Genomic DNA, 24,782 nt, shown 5'->3' with positions numbered 1-24,782 from the left:
CATTTTGGAGAGTATCCGCTGGACGTAAACAGCGTATGCTGTTCTGTGTCAGCTGCATCACATGGATACGCTGTTTTCGTTCAGATCACATAACAACAATGTAGGAAACAGATCCGGCGTGACGCAGCTGACACAGAACAGCATACGTTGTTTACGTTCAGCTGATATTCTCCAAAATGGCGCTGCAGGGTGATGCGAAGGAGACAAATTGTTGAATAAAGTCATTGTTATTTTTTTTTCTTTTGCGCACAAAAAGTATTCTCGTAGCTTCGTAAAATTATGGTTGAACCCCTGATGTCACAATCTCCTTGCTTAGGGTGACCATACGTGCCATTTTCCCAGGACGCGTCCTGGCCAGGATTTCTATATTGCCTAAAATATCTAGGTTTTGGCTTTGTTTGCGTGTGCAGACCGATCGGTGTATGACATCAAAATACCATATAGACGGTTCCTTATGCTTTCAAAATGCTCTCGAGGTATTTTGATGTCATACACCGATCGGTCTGCACACGCAAACAAATCACCCTATCCTTGCTACGTTTCTGGACTTGGGAACATTTCAGTTGTATTGCTGTCTATGCAGGGTCAGACAGCTCTCAGATTCCATCAAAAATATCTTAATTTGTGTTCCGAAGATGAATGAAGGTCTTACAGGTTTGAAACGACATGAGGGTGAGTAATTAATGACAGAATATTAATTTTTGGGTGAACTATCCCTTTAAGGGCCGTACACACAGAATGCGTTTTTGCCTTCCATTGCACTGCTTTTCCATTGTTTTCCCATGTAAACATGCGCTAAACATACGAGGTTGGCCGCTGCGCTCGCTTAGAAAAAGAAGTTAAGCTTTAAAAAACATTTCTCAAAACCTTGCTTTTCTACTTAAATATGTGACCTTGGACCACAAAACCAGTGTCAATTTTTTTAAATTGAGATTTATACATCATCTGAAAGCTGAATACATACGCTCTGCATTGATGTATGTTAGGACAATATTTGGCTGAGATACAACTCTTTGAAAATCTGGAATCTGAGGGTGCAAAAAATGAAAATATTGAGAAAATCGCCTTTAAAGTTGTCCAAATGAAGTTCTTAGCAATGCATATTACTAATCAAAAATTAAGTTTTGATATATTTACGTTTCAAAATTTACAAAATATCTTCATGGAACATTATCTTTACCTAATATCTAATGATTTTTGGCATAAAATAAAATTCGATAATTTTGACCCATACAATGTATTTTCGGCTATTGCTACAAATATACCCCAGCGACTTAAGACTGGTTTTGTGGTCCAGGGTCACATTATTATTATTCCACTGCCCTGTATCTGTCATTTTTTCATTTCTTTGTGCTGTATTTCCATTTTTTTTTTTTGTGAACCGTTTTGACAGATTCAAAGGAACCAAGTAGATCAAAAGATTAATTTGTGATAAATGTTATTATCGATCCACAAAGCTTTTCTTCCCATTACAGGAGTAAAGATATAAATTGTCTCTTTAAGTCAACAAAAGTATTTATACTTGACTAAAGTATGTTCAAAAAAGGTATTTGTATTTACTTTACTAGCCTGGAACAGAGAAGCTTAGTGTTAAAAACAGTGAACAGTCTCATTGATTTTGAACTGCCAGGACCAAAAATCATCATTAAGTTGCTCTTTTCAGCAATGAACATGTTCTTCTGAGCGAGATAGACACACTAAAATTCAACATGAGAATAAAAAGAGAGAGACAGGAAGTAAAGAGTAAAAGAGATGTGTTGAGTGCTGTGTTTCTGACTGAGGGTCCCTCTGGTCTGATGCTGGGCTGCTATGATTGGAAGAGTAATTATTGGCCTGTGCTGCACATCAGAGTGAGTGACAAGCTGAGCTAGAAGCTCTAAGGCAGACTGTGTCAACCACTGCGCTGCCACAGAGCCTGGTCTCCACGGGCATGTCAAGACTAGACTGTGCCTAACCCCTCTGACGCCCATTCAAGGAGAAGAGCTTATTCATTTTGTTACTCCCTTAAAACCACTTAAATATGGCTCTCTCCTCGGTGAAGATGAGTATGGTGAGATCAGGGTGCAGGGGTGAGTAACTGTGGTAGCACAAGAGGTGAAACATGCTGCTCTTTAGATAAGAATGAGCAGTGTTGGGGGTAACGCATTACAAGTAACGTGAGTTACGTAATCAGATTACTTTTTTCAAGTAACTAGTAAAGTAACGCATTACTTTTTAATTTACAAGAGAATATCCGTAACGCATTACTTTCCATAAAAAGTAACTAAGTAACGTAATTAGTTACTTTTTTATGGAGTAACGCAATATTGTAATGCATTACTTTTAAAAGTAACTTTCCCCAACACTGAGAATGAGTGACAGCCAAAACCTCTGAGTGAAGGTTCATCACTCCCACAAGAGAGGCTGTGCTCAGCTGCTCTCACTAGAAAGTATTTGACATTCTAAGTGTCAGAATACAAACTCAGAGCCTTGATGAAATCCACAGAGCAGGTTAAGACTCTAAGATCCTAAAGTTCATTTATCTTTCAGATCAGTAATATATTTCATGATCTTTCAGATGTAATCTCCCGTTTTATAAGGATAAGGAAGTCGTGGCCTAAATGGTTAGATGCTCTCTCCCACCTTCAATACCACGACTGAGGTGCCCTTGAGCAAGGCACCGAACCCCCAACTGCTCCCCAGGCACCGCAGCAAAAAAATGGCTGCCCACTGCTCCGGGTGTGTGTTCACTGCTGTGTGTGTGTGTGCGCACTTTGGATGGGATAAATGCAGAGCACTATTTCCGAGTATGGGTCACCATACTTGGCCACATGTCACGTCACTCACTCATAAATCTTCTTGATTGCACAAAAAAAAAAAGTGTTGGTCACACCACATTACTTTGTTGTTAAAATACTTTTTTTTTTATTAACAAATGTATGTTAAATGATGTTAAATTACTAATAAGACTTCCTTCATATCAAGATTTGTGACATTAAACAACAAAAAAATTACAATTTTATTCAGAATTTAAAGCATGCTCATTGTAGAAAATATGTATTTAAAGTATTATTTGTATCAATTCCATTTTTTTATGTATATTTTAATTAATTATTAGATATAAACAAACTTTAGAATCACTGACACTTCAATGTGAATGTCAATTCTTAATGAAGCGTGATGCATAAACATAGACCTGTGTCTACTTCATTTATTCATATCCTTTATTTTTGGACCAAAAGCCTGTACCAAAAGCATGGTGTAATAAATTCTTGAATAAGAAACCAGCATTAAAATGCAATCAGGGAAGTGAGACATCTGACAGATTAATAAACTATAGCTAATATAGTTCAAACCCATTTCAATCTCAGCATGGTCTCAACAAACTTAACATATGCTAATTTACCCAAGAACCCATGGAGAAAAGTATGGAAAGTGCTAATTTAATGGCTTCCATATGTAAGGTTTTCTGAGGTGATTGCTGCACCGATACATGGACAGTCATAAAATCTTCTACATTTTCTTTTCTTCACACAAATTTTTTTTTAAAAGTCTACTGAAGTTTCAAAAAACTTTAGTATTACTGCTGTTTCACTTTAAACTATTTCACAGAGAAACTTTTCACCCTCCTATGGGATGTTGAGAGTTCTCTGTTAAAGTTCAAGTCTGTAGCTGTTGACCCCTGTCTGGAGAGCCTAACATCAGTAACAGAGGGTCAGAGGTGTTTGGGCTCGAGAATGGTTGTTTACTGAAGCCTTCACAGTCATCTCAAACCCCATTAAGAGACCCCAACCTCATCAGTCCAATATGAAAGTCTGAAATTAATTGTACAGACGGGAAACCATGCAGGCATTACAGGATACAGCCGCCATTATATTTGTATGGATCACCTTCAGCAAGAATTTAGACCTGTAGGAATTAGGAAGAGAGTTTAGTAGAGTTATAGTAGACAAACTTTCCTTACAAAACAGAATTACCCAATGTACTGTATGCTTTCTTGTTTTTCTCAGTGTTAAGGGTTTTAGATTCTGTATTATCATAATCTTGTGCACCATGCATGTTTCAGCACATTTTTGTGGATGGGATTCATTCATTCATTCATTTATAAATATCATTAGGTCTACATTTTTGGGGAGTTGCACCACATGACATTTTACAACCTTCAGGTCCTAAACTAACCTTGCCTAGTCATAAAGCTCAAATTATCCAATATTATAAGAGACAAGAGTCTCTCTTTGGTGTAATATGTTTTATGTTTTTTTCCTACATGTTGGTTGCACCACATGACTGATTTGATAGACTTTTTTTCTTTCCTTATAAAAGAGAATTGTGCCGTAGGCTATGTTTCCTTATTTTTTTCCCTCAATGTCAAGTATAATATTTAGAGAAAATCACTCTTACAAGTAAAATGTCTATATTTAGCCATAGACAGAAAACAATTAAATCTTATCAGCTAATAGTTTCACAGCCTTGACGAGCTTACCTGTACCCCTCCTCCATTCTTTCTTTTTTTCTACACATCTCTGAGCATGACAGCCACTTTTATCTTTCCATTTTTAATATCATGCTCTAATTATTTACTCTTCAGGTGTATTAAAGTTGAGCTGAATAGTGACGAGATCCGCCCTGTTAGCTTTAATTACTTGTCTTTGTTCGTTCCAAAATTAAAAATGCGTAATGAAATGAAACCCAAACAGCAGACAGTAGGCCTATGCCACGTTTCCTTCAGATGGGTGTGAGCGGGGGCGGAAAACACGGGCATAATCATTTATCCTCGTAGAGTTGAACCATTTAGTGACTTTATTATCATCGTAGCCGTCTCAGTTTGAACTAATACGCCACAGTTGAAGAAACAGCAAGCCCTCCCATTTGTTTCAGCCGGTTATTTCCATGCATCGAAAAAGATTGTTTGTCAAGATTATGCATGACATTAGAAATGTCAGATGCCTCGTACATAAAGGAGACGGATGTCAGTATGCGGCGAGGAGGTGGAGAAGAGCGGAGGTAGGAGGGAGATGAATGTCAGTGCTGGAAAAACAAACGGCGCCCGCAAGCCTGTGCACCGTCCCCACACTGAATTAAACCCGAATTCATCAACTAACAGCCTGCCTTGTAGAGTCCACAAAGGAGCCAAGCAGCCATTTAGATGCAAGTTAACAAGTGAAACTGCTCTGTTTGGGGCTGATGGTTTGTCTAAATGCTAATTTATGTTCAAAAAGAGCTCGACATTCCAAAGGCATTATGTGTAGAGGCAGACAGATTGCAGCAGAGACATCAAACTGCTTTCAGATCGACTGCGTTATTCTCTGCTGGAAGGTTATTTTCCCCCACTGGCCAAAGCGAGATTGGATTTCGGTAATGAAACCGGCTAATAATTCTCATTATACCCTTAATCTAGGAACAAATTTGTTTTTTTAATAACACAACGATTCATACGTGTAATTAAAAAGTAACTTGGCATTTGTCATCCCAAATTAAACAAATACAGCGTGACTCACGTGGAACCGAAACGGTGTCAGAAAAGCTAGTGGTAACAAAATAAATGACATGGCAAAAACTGTTATGTCGCATGGGGGAAAAAAAATTAACGCTTAAAGTATTTAATGAATGTTATAATCCAGCAGCTGGAGCTGTTGAAGTATATGAAGTCAAAATTTATTTTATTATTGAGGGAGAAGGACATGAGTGTTTGCTTGGGTGTCTTAGATGTCAGATGTCTTTAGATGTTAGGCTTCAGATTAAGGTTTTGGGTGGACACTAGGGAAAAGAAAAGGTTTCTCATTCTGTGTTGTACTCTACAGTTCACAGTCCGAGGGTAGAGCTACTGATCTGGGGTCAGCTGAAGTTGAAAGTTTAGAAAAGACATGATTCTGTTTTAATTTCCTGCCTGTCTGCTAAGGGGAGATTGAGTTAGTGGGTTAATCCACCAAATCATCACATCTATAACCGAACCCAAAGAGAAAGAGACAGAGAGGAGACGCTTTCCTTTTCATGACAGGTCATTCAAAGTGCAAAATGCACAAAGTAATCCGTTACAAGCCAAAAGATCCATTTTCTTGATTTCGTGTTTCATTGCGGAGATGAAACTCCTTCAGATAATGTCTTAATACCCTGTTTCACGACACTTCTGAAGGGAGGAATGGAAATGTGGCATGAATACGTTAACGTCTCACAGTCTGTGCTGCAATCTGGGAAGAATGGAAAGCCGAGAGAGACCAACTGACACATTTCGGCAGGCAGGCCACACACATACACACACACACGTACACACACAATCTCAGCTGCTGGCCATGTTGCTGTGAAGGACACAAATTCTGCCATGCAGCCATATGAATTCTGGCTGTGTAGGGTGAGACAGATAGTGAGAGCAGAGAATAATTCACACGGTGAACAGATGAAGGGTTATCAGTCCATATTCTGCTGCATAAATCTCAGAATATAGGCCTGCTGGGGTAAAAAAAAGAAAGAGAAAAGCAGCCAGGCTTTGGCTCAGCCTGCCCGCATAAGATGGAAGAGGCTATGAACTATTTTCTTAATCTAAGATTTTTGCAGTAGAGCCATAAAGTAAATGCTATACTGCCATTTAAGAAAGAATCAGTGTGTGTGTGTGTATACACATTTGAGTATTAAAAAAAAAATTGGATCATTAAAAGATTAAAATATAGATAGAATAGTTGTATGTTGTTGTTGTTGTTATAAATTTAAATAAAAATGATTATATAAATATGATTAAATATTTCTTAAAATCCACTTAGATTTTATTGGTCGCACCACAACTATTAACTATTAATAAGCAATACTGGTAAAATATTTTTTCTAAGAAATAATAATAAAAGTAAAACTGTTTTCAAGATAGTAATGTTTTTTTTTTGTTATAAATCCTAATTAAATATGATTAGTTGTTTTTATTATTTGAATTTATCTTATGGGAAAATATGGGTCTGTGGCAAATAAGAGTGTTCAGACCTTTTGAAATAGTTTAAAATCCACATGGGCTTTATTGGGCACACCACATGACTTTAATTTGGTGAACAGAATTCCCTACAAAATATTAATATGCTGTACTTTTAACGTAGTTTTTTCTAAGAAATAATAAAAGTACAATTATTTTCAAGATGATGTTGTTGTTATAAATCCTAATTAAACATGATTACATAGTTGCATTTTATTATTTGCCCTTGGTCTAGTTTTCCCCCTGCTTTCTGAAACCCCTTCAGAACAGAACTAGATATTGAGAAAACTAAACAGCAATGCGATTGTTCACCTTTAGCACTTCAGAGTATCCTTCTTTGATCAACTACACAGAATAATAACCAATTTGTTAAACTCCTACCAAAGAGAGTGGAGGAATTTCCTTCTTCTGAGAGCATTGCCAAATCAAATATTTGGCCCTCCATACATCATAGAGCATCTGACATTAAGTAGCTCAGTGCGTCACGGCAGGGTAGAGAGGAAGGCCCACGGACTCGCCACAGATTGATTTACAGAGACATAAGGCAGTAAATCACCAGCCAAAGGGCGAGACCGCCTCACAGGGCTCGAATAACAGGCCAGCAGCCAAAGCGCCGTGTGAGTAATCTATCAAGACCTGTTACAGTCAGACACAAGGGGGTATGGGGGTCTACAACCTCAGTTGCGTCTCTGAGACACCAGTGTTGTTGTGAAACATTGATGTACAGAGACCAGCTCCCATCACAGACCATGTAACCCCTTTTATCATTGAGAGAATGAATGTCCTTTAAGACCGGGTGGAATTCTCAACTTTCACTCAAGGAACAAGGCCTTGACAGTTATGTTCTTCGGCTGAAGTAGAAGGAGTTAAACGGTCAAACTGTGCATTACTGAACTTGGGATATAGATGAAATTTACCAACTCCAACATGTGTGTGAGGTAAATTTGTAAAAAGTTAATCACTTGCTTGCTTAAGAAGCCATAGATCAAATTAAATTGACCTAACAGCTCTCATAAACATGTTCCTTAATTAAGATTTGAAAGAGCAGGCAGCATGGAAATGAATGAGAGAATTTAATTAGTGCATAGACAGAAGTTCCAGATGCTCCGGACACTGCTGATGCTCAGCCATTGTAATGCACTGCACTGATAACACAATTCCAGGAAATAAACAAGAGTGAATCATAACTGAACATAGCATGATCAGATAATATGCACGCTGACAAATGAAAAAAGCTGACGGTCATGTATCCCTTGTAAAAAAGAAATACATTTTTTCTTTTAAAAAGATTAATTATTGGAGGAATTATATATTTTTAAAAGAATATACTTAAGTGTGAACTAAATGTAATGTTTTCGGACACTTAACTGCATGTTATCTGCAATTAAATTTAAAATATTAGCTGAACTTCAGAGGGCTTTTTGACCCACTTAAGTAGGACTTAAAGGGTTAGTTCACCCAAAAATGAAAATTAGGCTGCGTTTTACTCACCCCCGATGCATCCTAGGTGTATATGACTTTCTTCTTTCAGACGAATCCAGTCGGAGTTATATTAAAAATTGTCTTTGATCTTTCAAGCTCAAGTTGCACTCAGGGGGTGTTGCATTGCTCTAACTCCGACTGGATTCGTCTGAAAGAAGAAAGTCATATACACCTAGGATGCATCGGGGGTGAGTAAAACACAGCCTCATTTTCATTTTTGGGTGAACTAACCCTTTAAGTGCATTTTTATATGTAATTTCATAATTACTTCTATTGTTTTTTAAATGGCAAGAATTTATGGTAAACTAAAACATTTGAATGCCATTTCTGTTGAAACTTGTATGTCAATCAAGTTTTTAGTATATTAGTCAATGTATTAAAATAAGTGTACAGTACATCTTTAAGGCACAACAAAAGATTACTGAAACACAAACATTTAAAATGTACTTGTTAGCAAAACATTTAATTTGACATTATTACAAAGTGCATGTTTTAAAAGTGTACTTAAGTGTGTTAAGAAACATGAAAGTGTGCTCTCCTTAAGAACACTTAAGTGGCTTTTTATTTTATTATCTGCTTCAATATTATGTAGCACACTTCTGTTTAGCAAAAGACCCTCTGAAGCATTAATTACTGAATAACAAAGAAACACATGTATCTGAATGTTTCTTTTTATTTCAAATAATAATAATATAATACATATAATAATTCATAAATTAAGTATTTTGTCACATATGTTCAGTGCAGAAGATACTGTTTAATATTCCAGAGGTACTTGGTCTGTCACCACTTCTGTCAACCATTTTAAATTTATGATGTCATAAATTAAAAGCACAATGACATATAAAGAAGACAGTCATATAGAATTATAAGAAAGGGTCAAAGGTCATCATCATCCATCACACCTTAAATGGTTCAAAATGGCTTTCTGTATGCTGTATGCCTCAGATGGTTAAATCACACTGACTAAAAGAGACACATTCAAAACACTAGCTTCCACTAAACATTATAGGTTCGTTTTAGAGCTAATATTGATTAGAATCATTTATGTACCAATCACAAGTAATGAGGACCTACAAAAGCGTACGCATAGAGCAGAGCCAGAGCATTCATCACTTTGACCACTGCAGACTCATAAATCTCAACAGTTTTTACACAAAACCATGGGCCATTGATCACTTCCATACTTGAAAGCAAGAGTCCAGGAAAACAGTGAGAGTGCTAGCAAAGATTAATAGAGATGTGTTGGTCATACACACAAATGGCATATAAATTAATTGATGGACAAGCTGGGATATGCAGACTAATTAATCACATTCCTAAAGATGGATGAGAGTATTGGCGATGGAGAGATGTAATCTCCAACAACACAATGGAAATTACCATTTCACTTCTTTTACAAGCTTTTCAAGTATCACAAGCACTCTGTTGCTTCAAACAACACTCTTAAAATTCAGTGAATTACAAGGGAACCTGGATAGCCTTAATTACAGCCCGAGATTATAGACTACTTTTAAGTCAAATTAATTCAGGACGAATGGTTGACATTATTTCAAACAATTGAAAATACTGAGTCTAAATGTGGTGTTTAATCACTCCCTGAACGCTTGTAAAGAAATCTTTGATTATCAATGCACATTTTAATGGTGGCTAATGTAATCACATGTTTCCGTTAAAGACAATCAGATGTGGTTGACATTGTTTGAGTTTCTTGCCTGCATCTCAGCCAACCTGACTATAGTATGTTTGGAGTTTCAGATTAACTGGTTTGGTTCCAATAAGACAGGGTTAAACTAAAACTGAATTCAGTAACAGAGATAAAAAAAAAAAACAATAATAACCTTGGGCAACAAGGTAGAGTAGCATCTCAGTGAACCGGCGTAATAACTATGATCCATATACATTGCATTCTGCAATCCATGGACTGAATGAAGCAATTATGAAATATGTGTCAGAGGAAAACAACAGAAGTGAACGCAACAGGTCCATTGAATATGTCCAATACAAACACACTTGAGAACCATAAGATGTAGAATGAGATAGCAGTCTTAAACTGAGCAAAGACCAATACTGCCCTCTGCTGTGGAAAAATAAAAACATAATTTTGTCAATTAGGATTCAACCTCTCCTATAGATTGTGCTTTCTGCCCAAAATAAAACTGGAATTCTAATAATGTGCCGTTCTCAAAAAGAGCCAGGATGTAGAGTGAAAAGGTCAGATAAGTTTAATGGTACATTTGATTATGTGGTGATTATATTTTGTGATTATTAATGTAAAATAGCATAAAAACCGATTCTGAGTGATATATCAATGATTAATGTATCATTAATCTGTCCTGTATCATATTTGGGCATCATTTTCTTTGTTTATACTGGTAACTGGGACTGGGAAATCAAACACGGCCACCCAGTAGTAGATTCAAAGGTACCACATGTATGGTAATATAATTCTGGTACTTCTGCTGTAATGACAAGAGAGCCTTTTTAATTTACTGAAACTAGGAGTGTCAATATATTAAACTAATTAAGTAAAATAATTAAGTACAATATTTTAGAGCTTAACATAACTAGAAAAATGTATATTCAAATTTTAGAAATACGGAGCTTTTAAGATTATATTAATTTCCTTGACTTTTCCAGGTCTAGAAATCTCACTTTAAAAATTCCTTATGTTTTTTAACACCGTGAGAAACCTGGTTCTAAAATAAAAATGACAGTTGTTGATGGAATGAATAAAGAAATATGATCAAAGTCAGTTTTCATTTTGATTTGTAGTTGTTTTAGATTATTTAAAAACAAGATTTGTCTTATTTTAAAAGCCCCAGTTGAGAAACAATGCAGAATGTCCAGAGTAACTAGCTACATGAATCTGCTTTTGCATCTGTGTTCTATGAAATGTTTTGTCACAGACTTGATGATATGATACGTAGGCTACATAAGCCTTTTCACAAACAGGCTGGATCTGCTCCTCTATAAGCTCAAAGGCAAATTCTCCTCAGTCCTGAACCTCAGATGTAACTGAAAACAGGATTCCAACAAAACATGCCCTTTCTTGAGAGAAGCTGAATGGATCTGTCTGAAAAATAAAGTGGCAGAAGGTCCTGGCTACATTGGTGGTAACCAACAATCTTCTTTAACATGGGGACACCAATTAGTATTATCTTCAAGAAGAAACAAACATAGAGGGATTTCACTCACAAAGAATATCTGGAGCAGTTCCTGCTTCATACTCCGTTCTGCGCATGGCATCAGCTGCAGCCAAGCCAACCTCCATCTGTTCAGCAATAGAAATCACTCAAGGAAAAGTGTGATGACTTCCATCCAAACGAATACAGCTATATTTACTCTTACAATGATTCAGTTTATTGATTACTGAGATACAACAACAGCAACAACAACTATAAGTAAAAAAAAAATCTCATTTGGCATCAATGTTTTGCGTGCTTGATGTTAACTGCATTATAAAAGTCGCTTTGGAATATACTTACTGTAAATCACAGCATGTTTCAGATGATAAAAACCTGACTTATATTATAGAAAATACGGTACTTGTTCCAGTTTAAACCACCAACGCACCAGGCATGGTGTTGAACATCAGTGTTGAACATCTCAAGCATAATGGGGTGAATTCTGCAAAGCCAAGCCACGACTTCTTCTGTAAATGTAAAATCAAACTGTAATCTCATTCCCACACGCCTGCTGAATGTAACCTGCACCAGGAACACATTTCTTTAGCACGCAGACATGAAAATAACTAGGGTTGCAAAGGGGTGGAAAATTTCTAGAAACTTTCCAAAAATCCCTGGAAAGTTTCCAAAATTTCTGGAATGTTTCCGAAATTTACTGGAAATTTTCCACCTTTTTGCAACCCTAGTTTGCAACCATCTGCAATAATGGAGAAAGGTTAAAACAAAGCAAAACGAAACAAAAAAACTAAAAAAAAAAAAAAAAAAAAAAAAAAAAAAAAACGTAAGTATGTCACTGTAGTAATTACGTTGGATAACAGATGCATTTGTTGCTGCTGTAAAGCAAACCACACTTTTCACGGAATTTCGAAGCCAAAATTCACCAAACAGATGTTTGGGAGGATTTCGAAACTGATATTTTAAAAGGGACCTATTGTGCAAAATTCACTTTTACATGCTGTTTGAACAGTGATGTGTGTCCACAGTGTGTTTAAACAACCAGCCTATAATGTTACAAACCCATCCATTTATTTTTTTATAATCTCCATAAATCAGAAGAAGCAGTGTATGAAAATCTCCGTTTGAGATTTTTGTGACGTCACAGTAGGGCTAAGCCCCGCCCATGACTGGCGACAATGTTCCCTATTCGCATTGACCCCGCCCTGATTGAACCGCACATAGTCTGCCTCTGCCATGTTTATATCGTCGCTATGGCTCCTATTTACATATTGTCTGTGCCACATAAACATTACAAATGTTTTTGGTTGGACAAATGACAGTTTTCAAAGACTCCCGGCATCTGAGCAACGGAGAACACTGTGGATTAATTTAATTTGTGGAAGGAAATGTGCCGAAGAGTCGTATATATTTGTGCACTTCGTAAACAAGTGTTTAAACACGGGTTTTGCACAGAAGCTGATTATGAAAAATGGGTCAATACCAGCTGCTCATGCTCAAACATCATATGCAGAACAAGTAAGAATCACCTCATATTTTCTCAATGTTTCTAAATCGCGTTTCCGGATGTGCTCCTTATCATGCTGTACAGCTAATGTGGCTAAAGATACCACTGTCTCTGACTGTACTCACAGAGAGGAGAGCTATGTCGTTAGTTTTATCCTGAAAACAATCACTGTCTGCATATTTCATTAATAATTTCTGACATTTTGGCTGTGTGAGATTCTCCAGTTTGGTTGATTACAGTCTATCTGAAGCGCAAGTTGTAAAGGCTCCGCCCTCATCTGGAAAGGGGGCGGAGGCAGCAGCTCATTTGCATTTAAAGGCACATACACAAATGCCACTTGTTCTGACAAAATTTTCAAATTAAAACATTTTACAAAAACTTTGCATGCTGATATCGGTTATCCTTATTAAAACCACAAGAAAAATAATAACAACACACCAGATGAATGCTGCTTTAGTGCCATGGAAGCTTCTGATAAATAGGCTTTGAATCACAAACATTGTAAAAAAAAAAATTTTTATTAAAAAGTATTTTTGTCCACAGTAGTTAAGACTTTGTCACCTAAAACACAAACATAAAAACAGTATACACCCATAATCTGCATTCCATCAAAACACATACATAAAAGGGATAAATAAAAGAAGAAAAAAAAACTTCACTTCTTCATTAACAGTGCTTTCCTTTGTCTCCTGACGGACACAAAGGCCACAGATCAACCAGCCAATCAGATTAGGGAGGGGTGAATATTACATCATACAAAAAGGATGCCTACAAGGCACAAAAGGTTTCATTGTGAGACAGTGCTTGTTTTAGAAAAGAACACCAATAAACGTTTTGATCACTGACAAAAATACACAAAAAGTCAAAATCATTAAAAAAAAAAACAATCAGACAGCAGGCAATAATACTGAAAAACACAAAGGCAAGATATGTTGATTCTCTGCTGATGTTCCACTGATTTGAGTTTCCAGAGGATATGGAAATGATGTCAACAGCCAAGCTTCAAATCAGTGGAATCTCGGTGTAGATGGATGGTGTCCTTCCATCCACTGTGCAGAGGAAGACTGGCTGCTGACTCGACCAATCAGAAGAGCGAGAAGTTTTGACTCTGGGCATGACGTCACAGGTGGAAGCAGCAGGACAGAGTTTGCAGTGTGAGTGAAGATAAGGACAGAGAGGCAATGAGGGAGCTAGATACAGTCTCTGGGGGCCATGTCCTCTCCATTACTGGGCAAAATTGATAGACACGTTTATTCTAGAGGGCTCTGAGCATCTGCTAAGAGGTCTGGTCTCAGGCACTCGATTGGACATTGAATGTTCTGTATGGAGAAAGTAAAAATGTGTTTGTTTTATAGCAAAATCTTAAACATTTCCAGATACTGAAAGTCAATATGGAATTAAAAGTCACCCTATCAACTTTATTAAATACATGTAATTTATCAGATTGTGCACGATTAAGCAGTGCACATTACTTAAAAGAAAAAATAAAGTTTTGGTTCATAATCTAATAAACTAACTCTATGTCTAAACTAATTTTCCTTTTCGAATGACACCACAAATCTCTTACTTTTTTTAACCTCACTTTTTAATAAGGAATAATGTTACACTGACATTACAGTATCCACTATAATTATAAATAAAATAACATACAATATATACAGTGCAGTGCATGAAATAATATATATATATATATATATACACTGTATATATATTGCTGCCGTTTAAAGGTTTCGTTCGGGTCAGTAGACCTATTTCTAAAAGAAATTAATACTTTTATTCAGAAAGCATGCATTAAATTGATCAAATGTGACTAACATTTTGTAAATTTATGAATGATTTTACTGTTTCGAATAAATGCTATCTTTTGAACTTTCTATTGTAAAGGCCCGTTCACACCAATGATGATAACTATAAAGATAACAATAAAGATAAAGTTCTAAAAATCATTCTCAATATTAAATAATAGAAGAGTCCACACCACAACTATAACGATAAAAGCAAAAAGAAACAATATCGTTGGAATCACTTTCAGAATGTTTTTTTTCCATCTGATGAACGATACATTTTTTTTACACCCAATCAGAATCAATCCTGCTATAATGAGCATGAGAATTTAAAGCGGCAGATGCGCGTGCGCTTAGAATAAACAGACTATATCGTTCACTGGTGTAGATGCTAATATCATTATCTTTATAGTTATCGTTCTAGGTGTGAACGGGGCTTAAAGGGGGGGTTCAATGCTGTTTCATGCATTCAGAGTTCTTGGATTCTCATGCTAAGTATGGACAAATGTTTTTTGATTGTTTCAAAAAACAATTTGGACGTATGACAGAGTATTTCTGTGCCAAAAATCTTACATCCAGGTTCGTACACGTTTCGGAGAGGGTTTTTTTTTTCCGATCGTGGCTCTTCATGGCGTAGACGAGGGTGGAACTCCTTATATGGGCATTTCTCCCGGAAGAACGCGCCTGTGCACGCATCGACCAGAGCGAGAGCAAGAGCGCGCCCATCAACACGCTTCATCTGGCAGCGCTGCACGGGGCTCGCTCGGGAAGAATGTCTCCAAAGAAGTGTGTTTTTGGTTGTAAGGGAAAGATAGTCTTGTTCAGCTTCCCGAAGAACCCAGCGTTACGTAAACAGTGGATGCAGTTTGTTTTTCCGGAGCAGCAACGGAGTTTTGCAAGTGTGTTTGTTGACAAACGTTTTATAAACAAGGCCCCGTTCGACGCTGGATTTGCACATCGTTTGATACTGAAAGATGGAGCGGTCCCAGCTATAAAAGATCACGGTCATGATTCAGTACTGCAGACTGTAAGTGAAACGGCATCAAATGTGTCTGTTTGTTGGCAATCGGCGCAAGTGCTCATCAATCTTTAGCTCCGCCCACGGCGCGCCTCCAGGAGCTTGGCTTTTTCCGGAGAGAATCATAAATCTGTATCTTTCTTTTATAAATATGGTAAAACTAAAGACTTTTTGGAGATATGAAGGATGCAGTACTACTCTATAGGTACTCAAGATTAACATGAGATTGGGTGAAACTGTGTGTGTTATGTCCCCTTTAAGAATACAGAAATGTTTCTTGAACATCAATGATTTCTGAAGGATCATGTGACTCTGAAGACTGGAGTAATGATGCTGAAAATTCAGCTTTGCATTACAGGAATAAATTACATTTTAAAATATATTAAAATGAAAACCGTTATTTTAAAATGAAATAATATTTCACGATATTACTGTTTTACTGTGTTTTTATTTAAAAAAAAAATAATTATGCAGCCTTGGTGAACATAAGATATTTATTTTGAAAACATTAAAAATCTTACCGACCACAAACTTTTGAATGTGTAGTAGTACATGATACTACACAATATTCACTATAATTATACTCAAATCTGACCTTCATCAGAGATTTATCTGATTCTTCTATTCTTTGTTTTCGAAGCCTTTGTCTGTCACATAAAGACTCACCAGTTTGCGAAGGGCGTTCTCTCTGTAGCGGTCGTAAGCATCAGAGCGCACTGGAGGCTGAATGAGGTCCGCATCAACTTCAGCACCAGGACGACGACAGTTCTCACAGCGCCAGCCCTGGAGAGACAGCAGGGGTTTAATCATGGGAATATATAATGTAGAAACTCTTTAATGTGTAAATACACTGAAATATAGAGAAGACGTGAAGCCTAGTGTTACCTGTTGTCCTCCATAGCAGGTACATGTGCAAATTGCTCCGAGATACTCCTTCTGCCACTGGTTTCCCACCTGGTAGAGCTTCCCATCATCATAACAGGTGGATTCATCTACAGCAGAGAATGAACGTCAATCAACCAACCATTAAATGTTGAAAGTTGCTTAGACTCAACTGTTGAAAAACTCTGCTTACAGGGTTCACACTTGAACTCTCCTTTCCCGTTGCCCAGACAGGTGCAGCTCATCATGTGTCCATTCTCAGCATGACGGTCCCACTTCTCACCAATTCGGTAGTTGTGGCCATTTTCATGGCACCACTCTGTAGATTCAAAGATGTGTGTTGGTTAGTATGTAAACCCTCAAAAGTGTCTGGATAAATACATTTGAGAGTTTCCAGTGAATTCATCCTTCACACACATTCATACAGTGGTTATTGCACATAATAAGCTGGTCCCAGAGTTTAATATCGTCTGGTTAAAGGCTGACAATACAAATCTGAGACATGAGCCACCTCATCTCTGGCTGCCATGCTTGATGACCTCTACAAACATGTCAGGAAAAGCTAGCATGAGCAACAGTATGGAGTTTGAACTCCACATGTGTTTTACTTCACTAAGAATTGCATAAAATATATAACATAACATTTGTAATTGGCAAACAGTCACCCATGCTAGAGTGAGGTGTGGTGTTTAGCATGTAGCGGCACAGCTCATTCACTCACTGGATGAATCACATCTGAAATGACCACTGCCGAGGCCAAGGCACTTGCACCAGAGTTTAAAGCCTGTCTCGGACATGCGCTCCCACTCTGCGCCCACCTCATGGTAGGTGGCGGTGAATGTGTCGTAGCACACATCCCTGCCTGTGGGAACCACTCCAGCCCCTGGAACTAAAGCATATGAGGAGTCAGGAATGAGAATGTATACTTCTGAAATGTGGTTACAAATTTGTTTGGTTTAGGGATTATTTACCACTGTTTCCGACAGTCACAACATCTTCCAGGACTTTCTGTTTTTGGTCTCCATTGACAGACTCCACAAGAACATTATAGGAGGCACCAGAGGTGAGACCGATCAGTGTAGCGCTAGTGGACGTACCAGGCAGACGCATCTGAAGGGGAGAGAGTGTATGTATTAATCACTGATAATATACTACTACTACTACTACAAAAAAAAAAAACATCAGTAGCTATATAGTAGCATTATATAGGACCAAACAGGTAAATTCACACCGTGTTGTTTTTATACTTTTATACTTGTCTTTATACACAATGTTTAGTTTTTATACTTGAAGTGTTATAGGTTTTGTGCCTGTGGGTTTGTTTTAGCATACCAATCTATTAATAAGGGTTGCTACATATAAATGTGTTTTTATTTTTTAATTTACAGTTTCTACCACAATAATTACAGTACAGTAATATATTAAATTCTCTTGATTTAGGGGCTTGCCTCACCAAATGTTGATATACACTACTGTTCAAAAGTTTGGAATCAGGAAATTTTCATATTAAATAAATTATTATTTTTATTCAGCAAGGATGCATTAAATTGATCAAAAGTGACAGTAAAGACATTTATAATGTTACAAAAGATTTCTATTTCAAATAAAAAAAAAACTGTACTTTGAAATTCCTATTTATAAAAAAAAAAATAATTAATTGTTTTTCAAAGAACTAAGCAGCCATTCCCTTACAAGATTGATGATAATAATAATAATAACAATAATAATAATAATAATAATATTTATTGAGTACCAGATCAGCATATTAAATTGCATTTTAAAATATATAAAAAAATACATTCACTAAACTTTTAAGGGGTAGTTTATATATAAAATACTTTAGTTTAATTATTTATTTTATAATACATTATTTATTAAATTATTAAGTTATTGCATTTAATCATTTACCATGAAATGCTCTTATGCACATGGCTCAAATCAACTTTTTAATGTCCATTCAGTAATTCAGTCTATTCAGTTATTTTCTGCCACAATAATGTACTGTAATATTTTAGATCTTCTTGATTCAAGAGCTTTATCAGCAAATAATGATCTATGCAATTAATTGTGAATAATTAGATTTTTTCAATAGTTTCAATATCAGATTTGATTGTTTACTCACCTGGAAACTCTTCTCATTGATATCTGTAATGGGACTGCATGACACCACGTACTCTGAGGTGTGCGGCACAGGCTGCCACATGATTGTGGTCTGGGTCTGAGCTTCCTGGGGCAGGTTTGTCTCATTGTAAAGGCCACCGAAGGGGAAGCCAGGTTCAGGCCCCTCGCTCACCTGCACCACTGGCACTCTCTGGCCATCTGCTCCCGGCAGGGGGATGTAGACCAGAGGCTCGCGGTGGCTTGGGGGATGAGGCTGCTGGCCTTTATTGCCCAGGTTGTGGCTCTGATATTCAGTGTAGATGTGTTGGCCCTGCTGCCCCAGTGTGTGGTGTCTGTTTGGCCCCAGCATATGCACGTGGTTGTTAAAGTGGTCGTTGTCTTCTGGCACATCCAGGATGTCATGGCGGGGCCGGCTGGGGTCAGGGAGCTGGGGGGCAGGCTGGTGAATTTCCAGTTCTAGCAGGAAAATTGTGTTGGGGCAAGCAAATGAGAAATGCAATAGCATATTTTGCCAGCAGAGGGCAATGTAAAGCACATTTAATTCATTGTGCTTTGATTATATCAGCCATGCATTTATTTCTTTTAAATTAAAGTGATTAAAAAAGGAGCTGCACATATCATGTAATATTATATAATACATATCACCAGCCTTGCTATGTAATATGTATTAATAGCTTCATAAAATATTGTCATAAAATGTATTGTAATAACAGTTTTAGTGCAAATAGTACCCACAAACTACTTAAAATATGAATTTCAACATGTAGATGTGGATTAAGCAAGAACGCATTATCAAAAGTGTCGCTAAACATATAATGTTACAAAAGATTTCAAACAATAGTTGTTCTTTTGAATACTCTATTTATCAAAAAATCCTTAACAAACTATTACTATTTCAACATTGACAATAAGAAGTGTTTCTTGAGCAGAAAATCAGCATATTAGAATGATTTCTGAAGGATCATGTGACACTGAAGATTGGAGTAATGACTGCTGAAAATTCAACTTTGTATCACAGGAATAAAATATATTCTAAAATATCTTAAGATACAAATCAGTTATTTTAAATTAGAGACTTATTTAAAAAAAAAAAGAAAAAAAAAAAAACTTACTGACCCCAAACTTTTAAACTGGAGTGTAAGAGAAAGCTTAACAAAGGTGTACTTACGAGTTTTTGCCTTTCCAATCAGTGGAATGCTTCTCTGAGCATTATTTAATGCCACAATCTTGATAACGTATTCCGTGCCCGGTTTCAAACCTACATGTATAGACCACAAAAACGTTAATAAAAAACTATCAACATAATTAAGGAGAAGCAAAAAGGCACAACATTATGAAAGCTATAAACAGAGAAAGAACAGTACCAGAGATGGAAGCGAAGGTCCTGCCAGCCTGAGGTCGAGGGGTCAACTCTTTAGGAATGTCTCCAGCCTCTTCATAAGTCACATAGTATCCAGTGATAGTGCTTCGTGGAGGCTCCCAGGTGAAGGAGATTGAAGTAGGAGTCAGAGAGGTGAAATGGAGGTTTGTGGGTGGGCTTATAACTGGTTTTGCTGAAAAAAAAATGTAAATATTTATTAAATAATTTATATTATATTACATTATATTATATTTATTATATTATACCTGTAGTAGCTGTAAGGGTGAAAGGCTCACTACGTGAGCTTCCATTCAGAGTATAGATATTGATTTTATAAGTGGTTCCTGGCTCCAGACCTATAGAATGCAGAATCATATGATCAGAATCAAATCAATCTCAGTTTTCAAAACAAATATTTACCCGGCATATACTGCAGCCTGTAAAACAAGTTAATATAGTTATATTGTTTTGTACCAGTAATGGTGTAGGTGCGTGAATCGGGTTCAATGGTTCTCTGGATAGGGTTATGGCCGCCCATGGTGGGTGTGGACTCTACCAGGAAGCCAGAGATGGCCTCGGTCCTAGAGCGCCAGGTGAGAGTGATGGAGGAGTCCTTCACATTGGATATACGGACACGTCGAGGTGGACTGATGTCTGGGAAAATGAGATCTAGATTGAGTTTTGGCCAGCACACAGTAAATTGGTGGAGAATGTGGGTCTGATTCAGTGATGTTTTAGGGAAGGTGGCTTACTGCCAGGTGTTGTGATTTCTCCTTTGACACGACGGCTGGTGAGAGAGTTCTTCACACCGTAAACCTCCACTTCATAATCAGTGCCAGGCTATAAACACACATACAGGGGGAAGAAATGAAGCAAAGCCTTGAAAATGTGCTTCACAAAACACCATATAATTTTCTGAAAAAGTCTGGCACAGGCTTTAATCTTTGATCTACCCACTGACCAAAATGACAAGGTAGACGTACAGTGTGAGGTTTGCCTGATGGAGATTAGCATTGCTCTCTTACTACTAGTAACCCACAACCACAGCTAAAATCAAGAAATAAATGCCTCAAAACCTGAGGAACAGCTGTTTCGATAGAGATTTTTCCATGAAACCCCTCAGTGCTGTTTTAAGCACTTTTTGGCACGAAAAGCATGAGAGTATTTTGTTCTACATTACGTCTAATATCAGTAAGGTTAAAGTTTTGAGAGAATGAACATGAACACTGCAAGTGTGAGATGGTTATTCACCATGAGTCCAGTGGCGTGGAACTCAGTTGAGTCAGGGGAGATGTTGTCCTCTTTAGTGGGTCCATTCTTGCTCTTGGGGGTGATGGCCACACGGTAACCTGTCAGCCTGACGTCAGAAGAAGACCAGGAGACAGTGAAGGATGTCGGACCCACCTGGGAAAAGTGCAGACTTGTGGGTCCAGGAATAGCTACAGGGAGAGAAGAGAACATTAAAGAAAAATGACCAGATTTGAACATTTTCTAAAGAACACGACACTCACTACCACAATACTGCGATGTTGTAAAGGATATTGTTGTAGGTGTTTAGCATGTTACTGTGCAGTTGCTAAGGTGTTCTGGGTGATTGCTAGGTGGCTACTAAAGTTAAGTTACTTTAAGTTACAGTAAGAATACAGTAAATAGTAATATTGTGAAATAGTATTGCAATTCAAAATAACTGTTTTCTATTTGAATATATTTAAAAAATATATATATATTATTTATTTCTGTGATGGCAAAACTGAATTTTTAGCATCATTACTCTAGTCTTCAGTGTCACATGATCCTTCAGAAATCATTCTAATATGCTGGTTTGCTGCTCAAGAAATATTTCTTATTATTAGCAATGTTGAAAACAGTTGTGCTACTTAATAGTTTTGTGGAAACTGTGATACATTTTTTCCAGCATTTTTTTTTGTTTAAAGTTGCTTGGAAAGATACAAGTACACTTCACTTTAATTTAATGATTTTAGGTTTCATTCACTGCATAACTTTTGATAAAGTCTTATAGTGAGGACTGAGTAAATAATAAGCAGCATTTATAAGTAGGTTACATTTTTACATAAGGAATTAAAATTGTATAACAATACAATTATTTAAAATATTATTATACATTAAAATTATTATTACAGTCAGAAATACTGAATTTTGATAGACCGGTGCATTGCTGCATTTTTCCAATTTTCCAGCCAAAAAAAATTACTTTATCAGTTAAAGTTTTTATCAAAAAAGACTGTTTGATCTTTACAATTAAGTTTGTATCGTTTTATCAACTCCATATTATCATATAAGTCCAATATATTTTCGCTGGAAAGTGTTTGTCGTCTCCTCTTTGCTGCCATCTTATTACTCCTAACTAGGTTAGGAGACCTCTCCAGCTCTCTTAAATAATTTAGGAGCTGAGACCTCTTTTAACACTTAGGAACCTTTATGAATCACTCTTATTCTTAAGTCTAGGAATAAGAGTAAAATTACGTCATTCTTAGAATTTTGACACACTTTAGACTAAACTTTTACTTTGAGCGGCTTTATACATACGGCCCCTGATCTTAAATAGTAGAAGAGTAGCTGTCCAAAGTAATACCTGTTGTTTGAGTGCCCACCAGTGGAGTGCTGGGGGTCCGGTCATGCAGTGCAATGACTTTAACAGTGTATTCTGTGCCCGGTCTGAGGCCATGCAGCACTGCAGACTCATCCTCTCCATGTGGGGCAGGGAACAGCTCTCTCTCCCCCTCCTCTGAACTGTAGTACAGCACTCTGTAAGAGGAGACCACCCCATCAGGACTCTCCCAGGAGATGCGCATGGAGGTTGAGTCCACATCAGTGAAGGACAGGTCTTTTGGTTTGTCCACCACTAGGAAAAGAATATTTGAAACTATGAATGAATCTGTTTCAATTAAACCTGATGTCATTACATCTGCAATATTTTATAATATTTGCAAATTGATGAATTAACAGTGACATGTTCATAAGTCTTTAACATCCTTTGTGAAAAAGAAGTTACTTTTATTATAAATTATAAATTATTTATAAATTAAATAAAATACTATAATATACATTCATTTAGTTGCATTTAATATACAAAAATATCTGAAAACATTATATTCAGTTTGTACAAAATTAGCATTATTTTTGTAATAAGCACTCCTTTAAAAAAATATGCTAAAGTGTACTTCTGTTTCACAAGGGATCCAATCATGTTTACACACTATATGACACTGAAGCAAAAAAAAAAGTATTTTTCTAAGTGTTTACACCTACTTGTGACTACAGTTTCGACCAGAGGGGGGCTCTCTCCGTCCTGTCCCAAAGCGTACACACTGACGGTGTACTCTGCTGTCGGCATCAGGCCAGAGAACGTCATTTCAGTCTGGTCTGCAGTTACATGTGAAAAACACACCTATTTAACTCTCACTCTGACAGCATTACCTCCTTCATTTCAAGAGTAGGCACAACACAATATTTTTATTGAGAATGATAAGCATTACCTGGAGCAACCACCTCAGAGAAAGTAGGTCCCTGTCCATTTAGTGGAGTTCCTGTGACACGATATCCTGAGATGGGACCCACTGCTGGGCTCCAGCGTACAGTAATAGTGTTGTCCTTCACATCAGTCACCTCCATCTCTGATGGAGACTCGATATCTATGTTTAAAGAAACAAAGCCCATTATTTATACCTTTTTGCTCTCAACTGAGTGTAATTTCTACACCATCCTGTCTTTTGAAATCCTTAAAAAGTCTGTCAAATCAGTGAACAAAGATCTGACAGACATTCTCAGATGCATCGGTTTACCCGTTCTGTGTATAACATGGATGGGGGTGCTGGACGCAGGGCTGTCCCCTCTGCCGGTCACAGCGTAAACAGTGATAGTGTAATCAGTGCCTGGACGGAGGCCTTCAATAGTGGCAGTAGACTGGGAGCCGGGAACAGTAAATTCCTGAGGAGCGTCAAAACCTCCTGGATGCGAAAAATTAGAACAATTCGGTCAACGCCAAACAAACTATGGTAAAATGACCATCAATTCACACAAAGACGAATATTCTGTGGAAAAAAATGGTGCAATAAACATTTAAATTTGAAAAAATCTGTTCAGACTGACAATCATTTGCATTTCATCAGTGTAACAATTGTTTTTACAGAGAGGTTCTAATTCCTTTTCCATTGCACTTCAAATAAAGATGGCCCACCAACAAGATTTGCACTTTCACATGACCAGAATTACATTGAAGATTATTGTGAATACATGTAAGGTAAGAGCAAATGCATGGTGTATAAGATATGTGCGCAAATAGGATCGCACAGCATCTTTATGGGGACCCGATTTTGAGGGAGGGTTAAATTTTTCACAATTTCTTGTCATTTTGTGTTATTTTATAAACGTCATAGTGAATACAAAAATCTGAACTGCTGTTAGAAAACATTTAAATACTGTTTGACTTCCTTTCTTTGTGCCAAGCGGATGTCAGAAATGTAAACTTGTGTAGCACTTTGTGTCTCGGAGTAACCAGGGAATTTATGCTTTTCTAAAAATCTTTTCTATTCT

General features: G+C 37.0%; 1 protein-coding gene across 1 annotated transcript in view; it reads right to left on the bottom strand.

The window, feature by feature from the left end:
• Nucleotides 1–13,500: 13,500 nt before the first annotated feature.
• LOC107688749 (fibronectin-like) overlaps nt 13,501–24,782 on the bottom strand; it is a 30,002-nt gene continuing 18,720 nt past the window's right edge. The window contains exons 30-46 of the mRNA XM_016486503.1: nt 24,032–24,196; nt 23,726–23,881; nt 23,499–23,612; nt 22,822–23,091; nt 21,480–21,667; nt 20,981–21,068; nt 20,703–20,882; nt 20,495–20,584; nt 20,233–20,421; nt 20,037–20,126; nt 18,870–19,324; nt 17,719–17,857; nt 17,469–17,636; nt 16,941–17,066; nt 16,751–16,857; nt 16,532–16,648; nt 13,501–14,382 (exon numbers count right to left, since the gene is read on the bottom strand). Of these exons, the coding sequence (XP_016341989.1) occupies nt 14,314–14,382; nt 16,532–16,648; nt 16,751–16,857; nt 16,941–17,066; nt 17,469–17,636; nt 17,719–17,857; nt 18,870–19,324; nt 20,037–20,126; nt 20,233–20,421; nt 20,495–20,584; nt 20,703–20,882; nt 20,981–21,068; nt 21,480–21,667; nt 22,822–23,091; nt 23,499–23,612; nt 23,726–23,881; nt 24,032–24,196 (2,711 nt within the window). The 3' untranslated portion in view covers nt 13,501–14,313. The remainder of the gene's footprint in view (nt 14,383–16,531; nt 16,649–16,750; nt 16,858–16,940; nt 17,067–17,468; nt 17,637–17,718; nt 17,858–18,869; nt 19,325–20,036; nt 20,127–20,232; nt 20,422–20,494; nt 20,585–20,702; nt 20,883–20,980; nt 21,069–21,479; nt 21,668–22,821; nt 23,092–23,498; nt 23,613–23,725; nt 23,882–24,031; nt 24,197–24,782) is intronic.

This window comes from Sinocyclocheilus anshuiensis, unplaced genomic scaffold (assembly GCF_001515605.1).
Source record: "Sinocyclocheilus anshuiensis isolate Anshui unplaced genomic scaffold, SAMN03320099.WGS_v1.1 scaffold9, whole genome shotgun sequence".
NCBI classification, from domain to species: domain Eukaryota; kingdom Metazoa; phylum Chordata; class Actinopteri; order Cypriniformes; family Cyprinidae; genus Sinocyclocheilus; species Sinocyclocheilus anshuiensis.
Note: the sequence above shows the minus strand (reverse complement) of the source record. Positions and strands in the feature narration are given on the sequence as shown.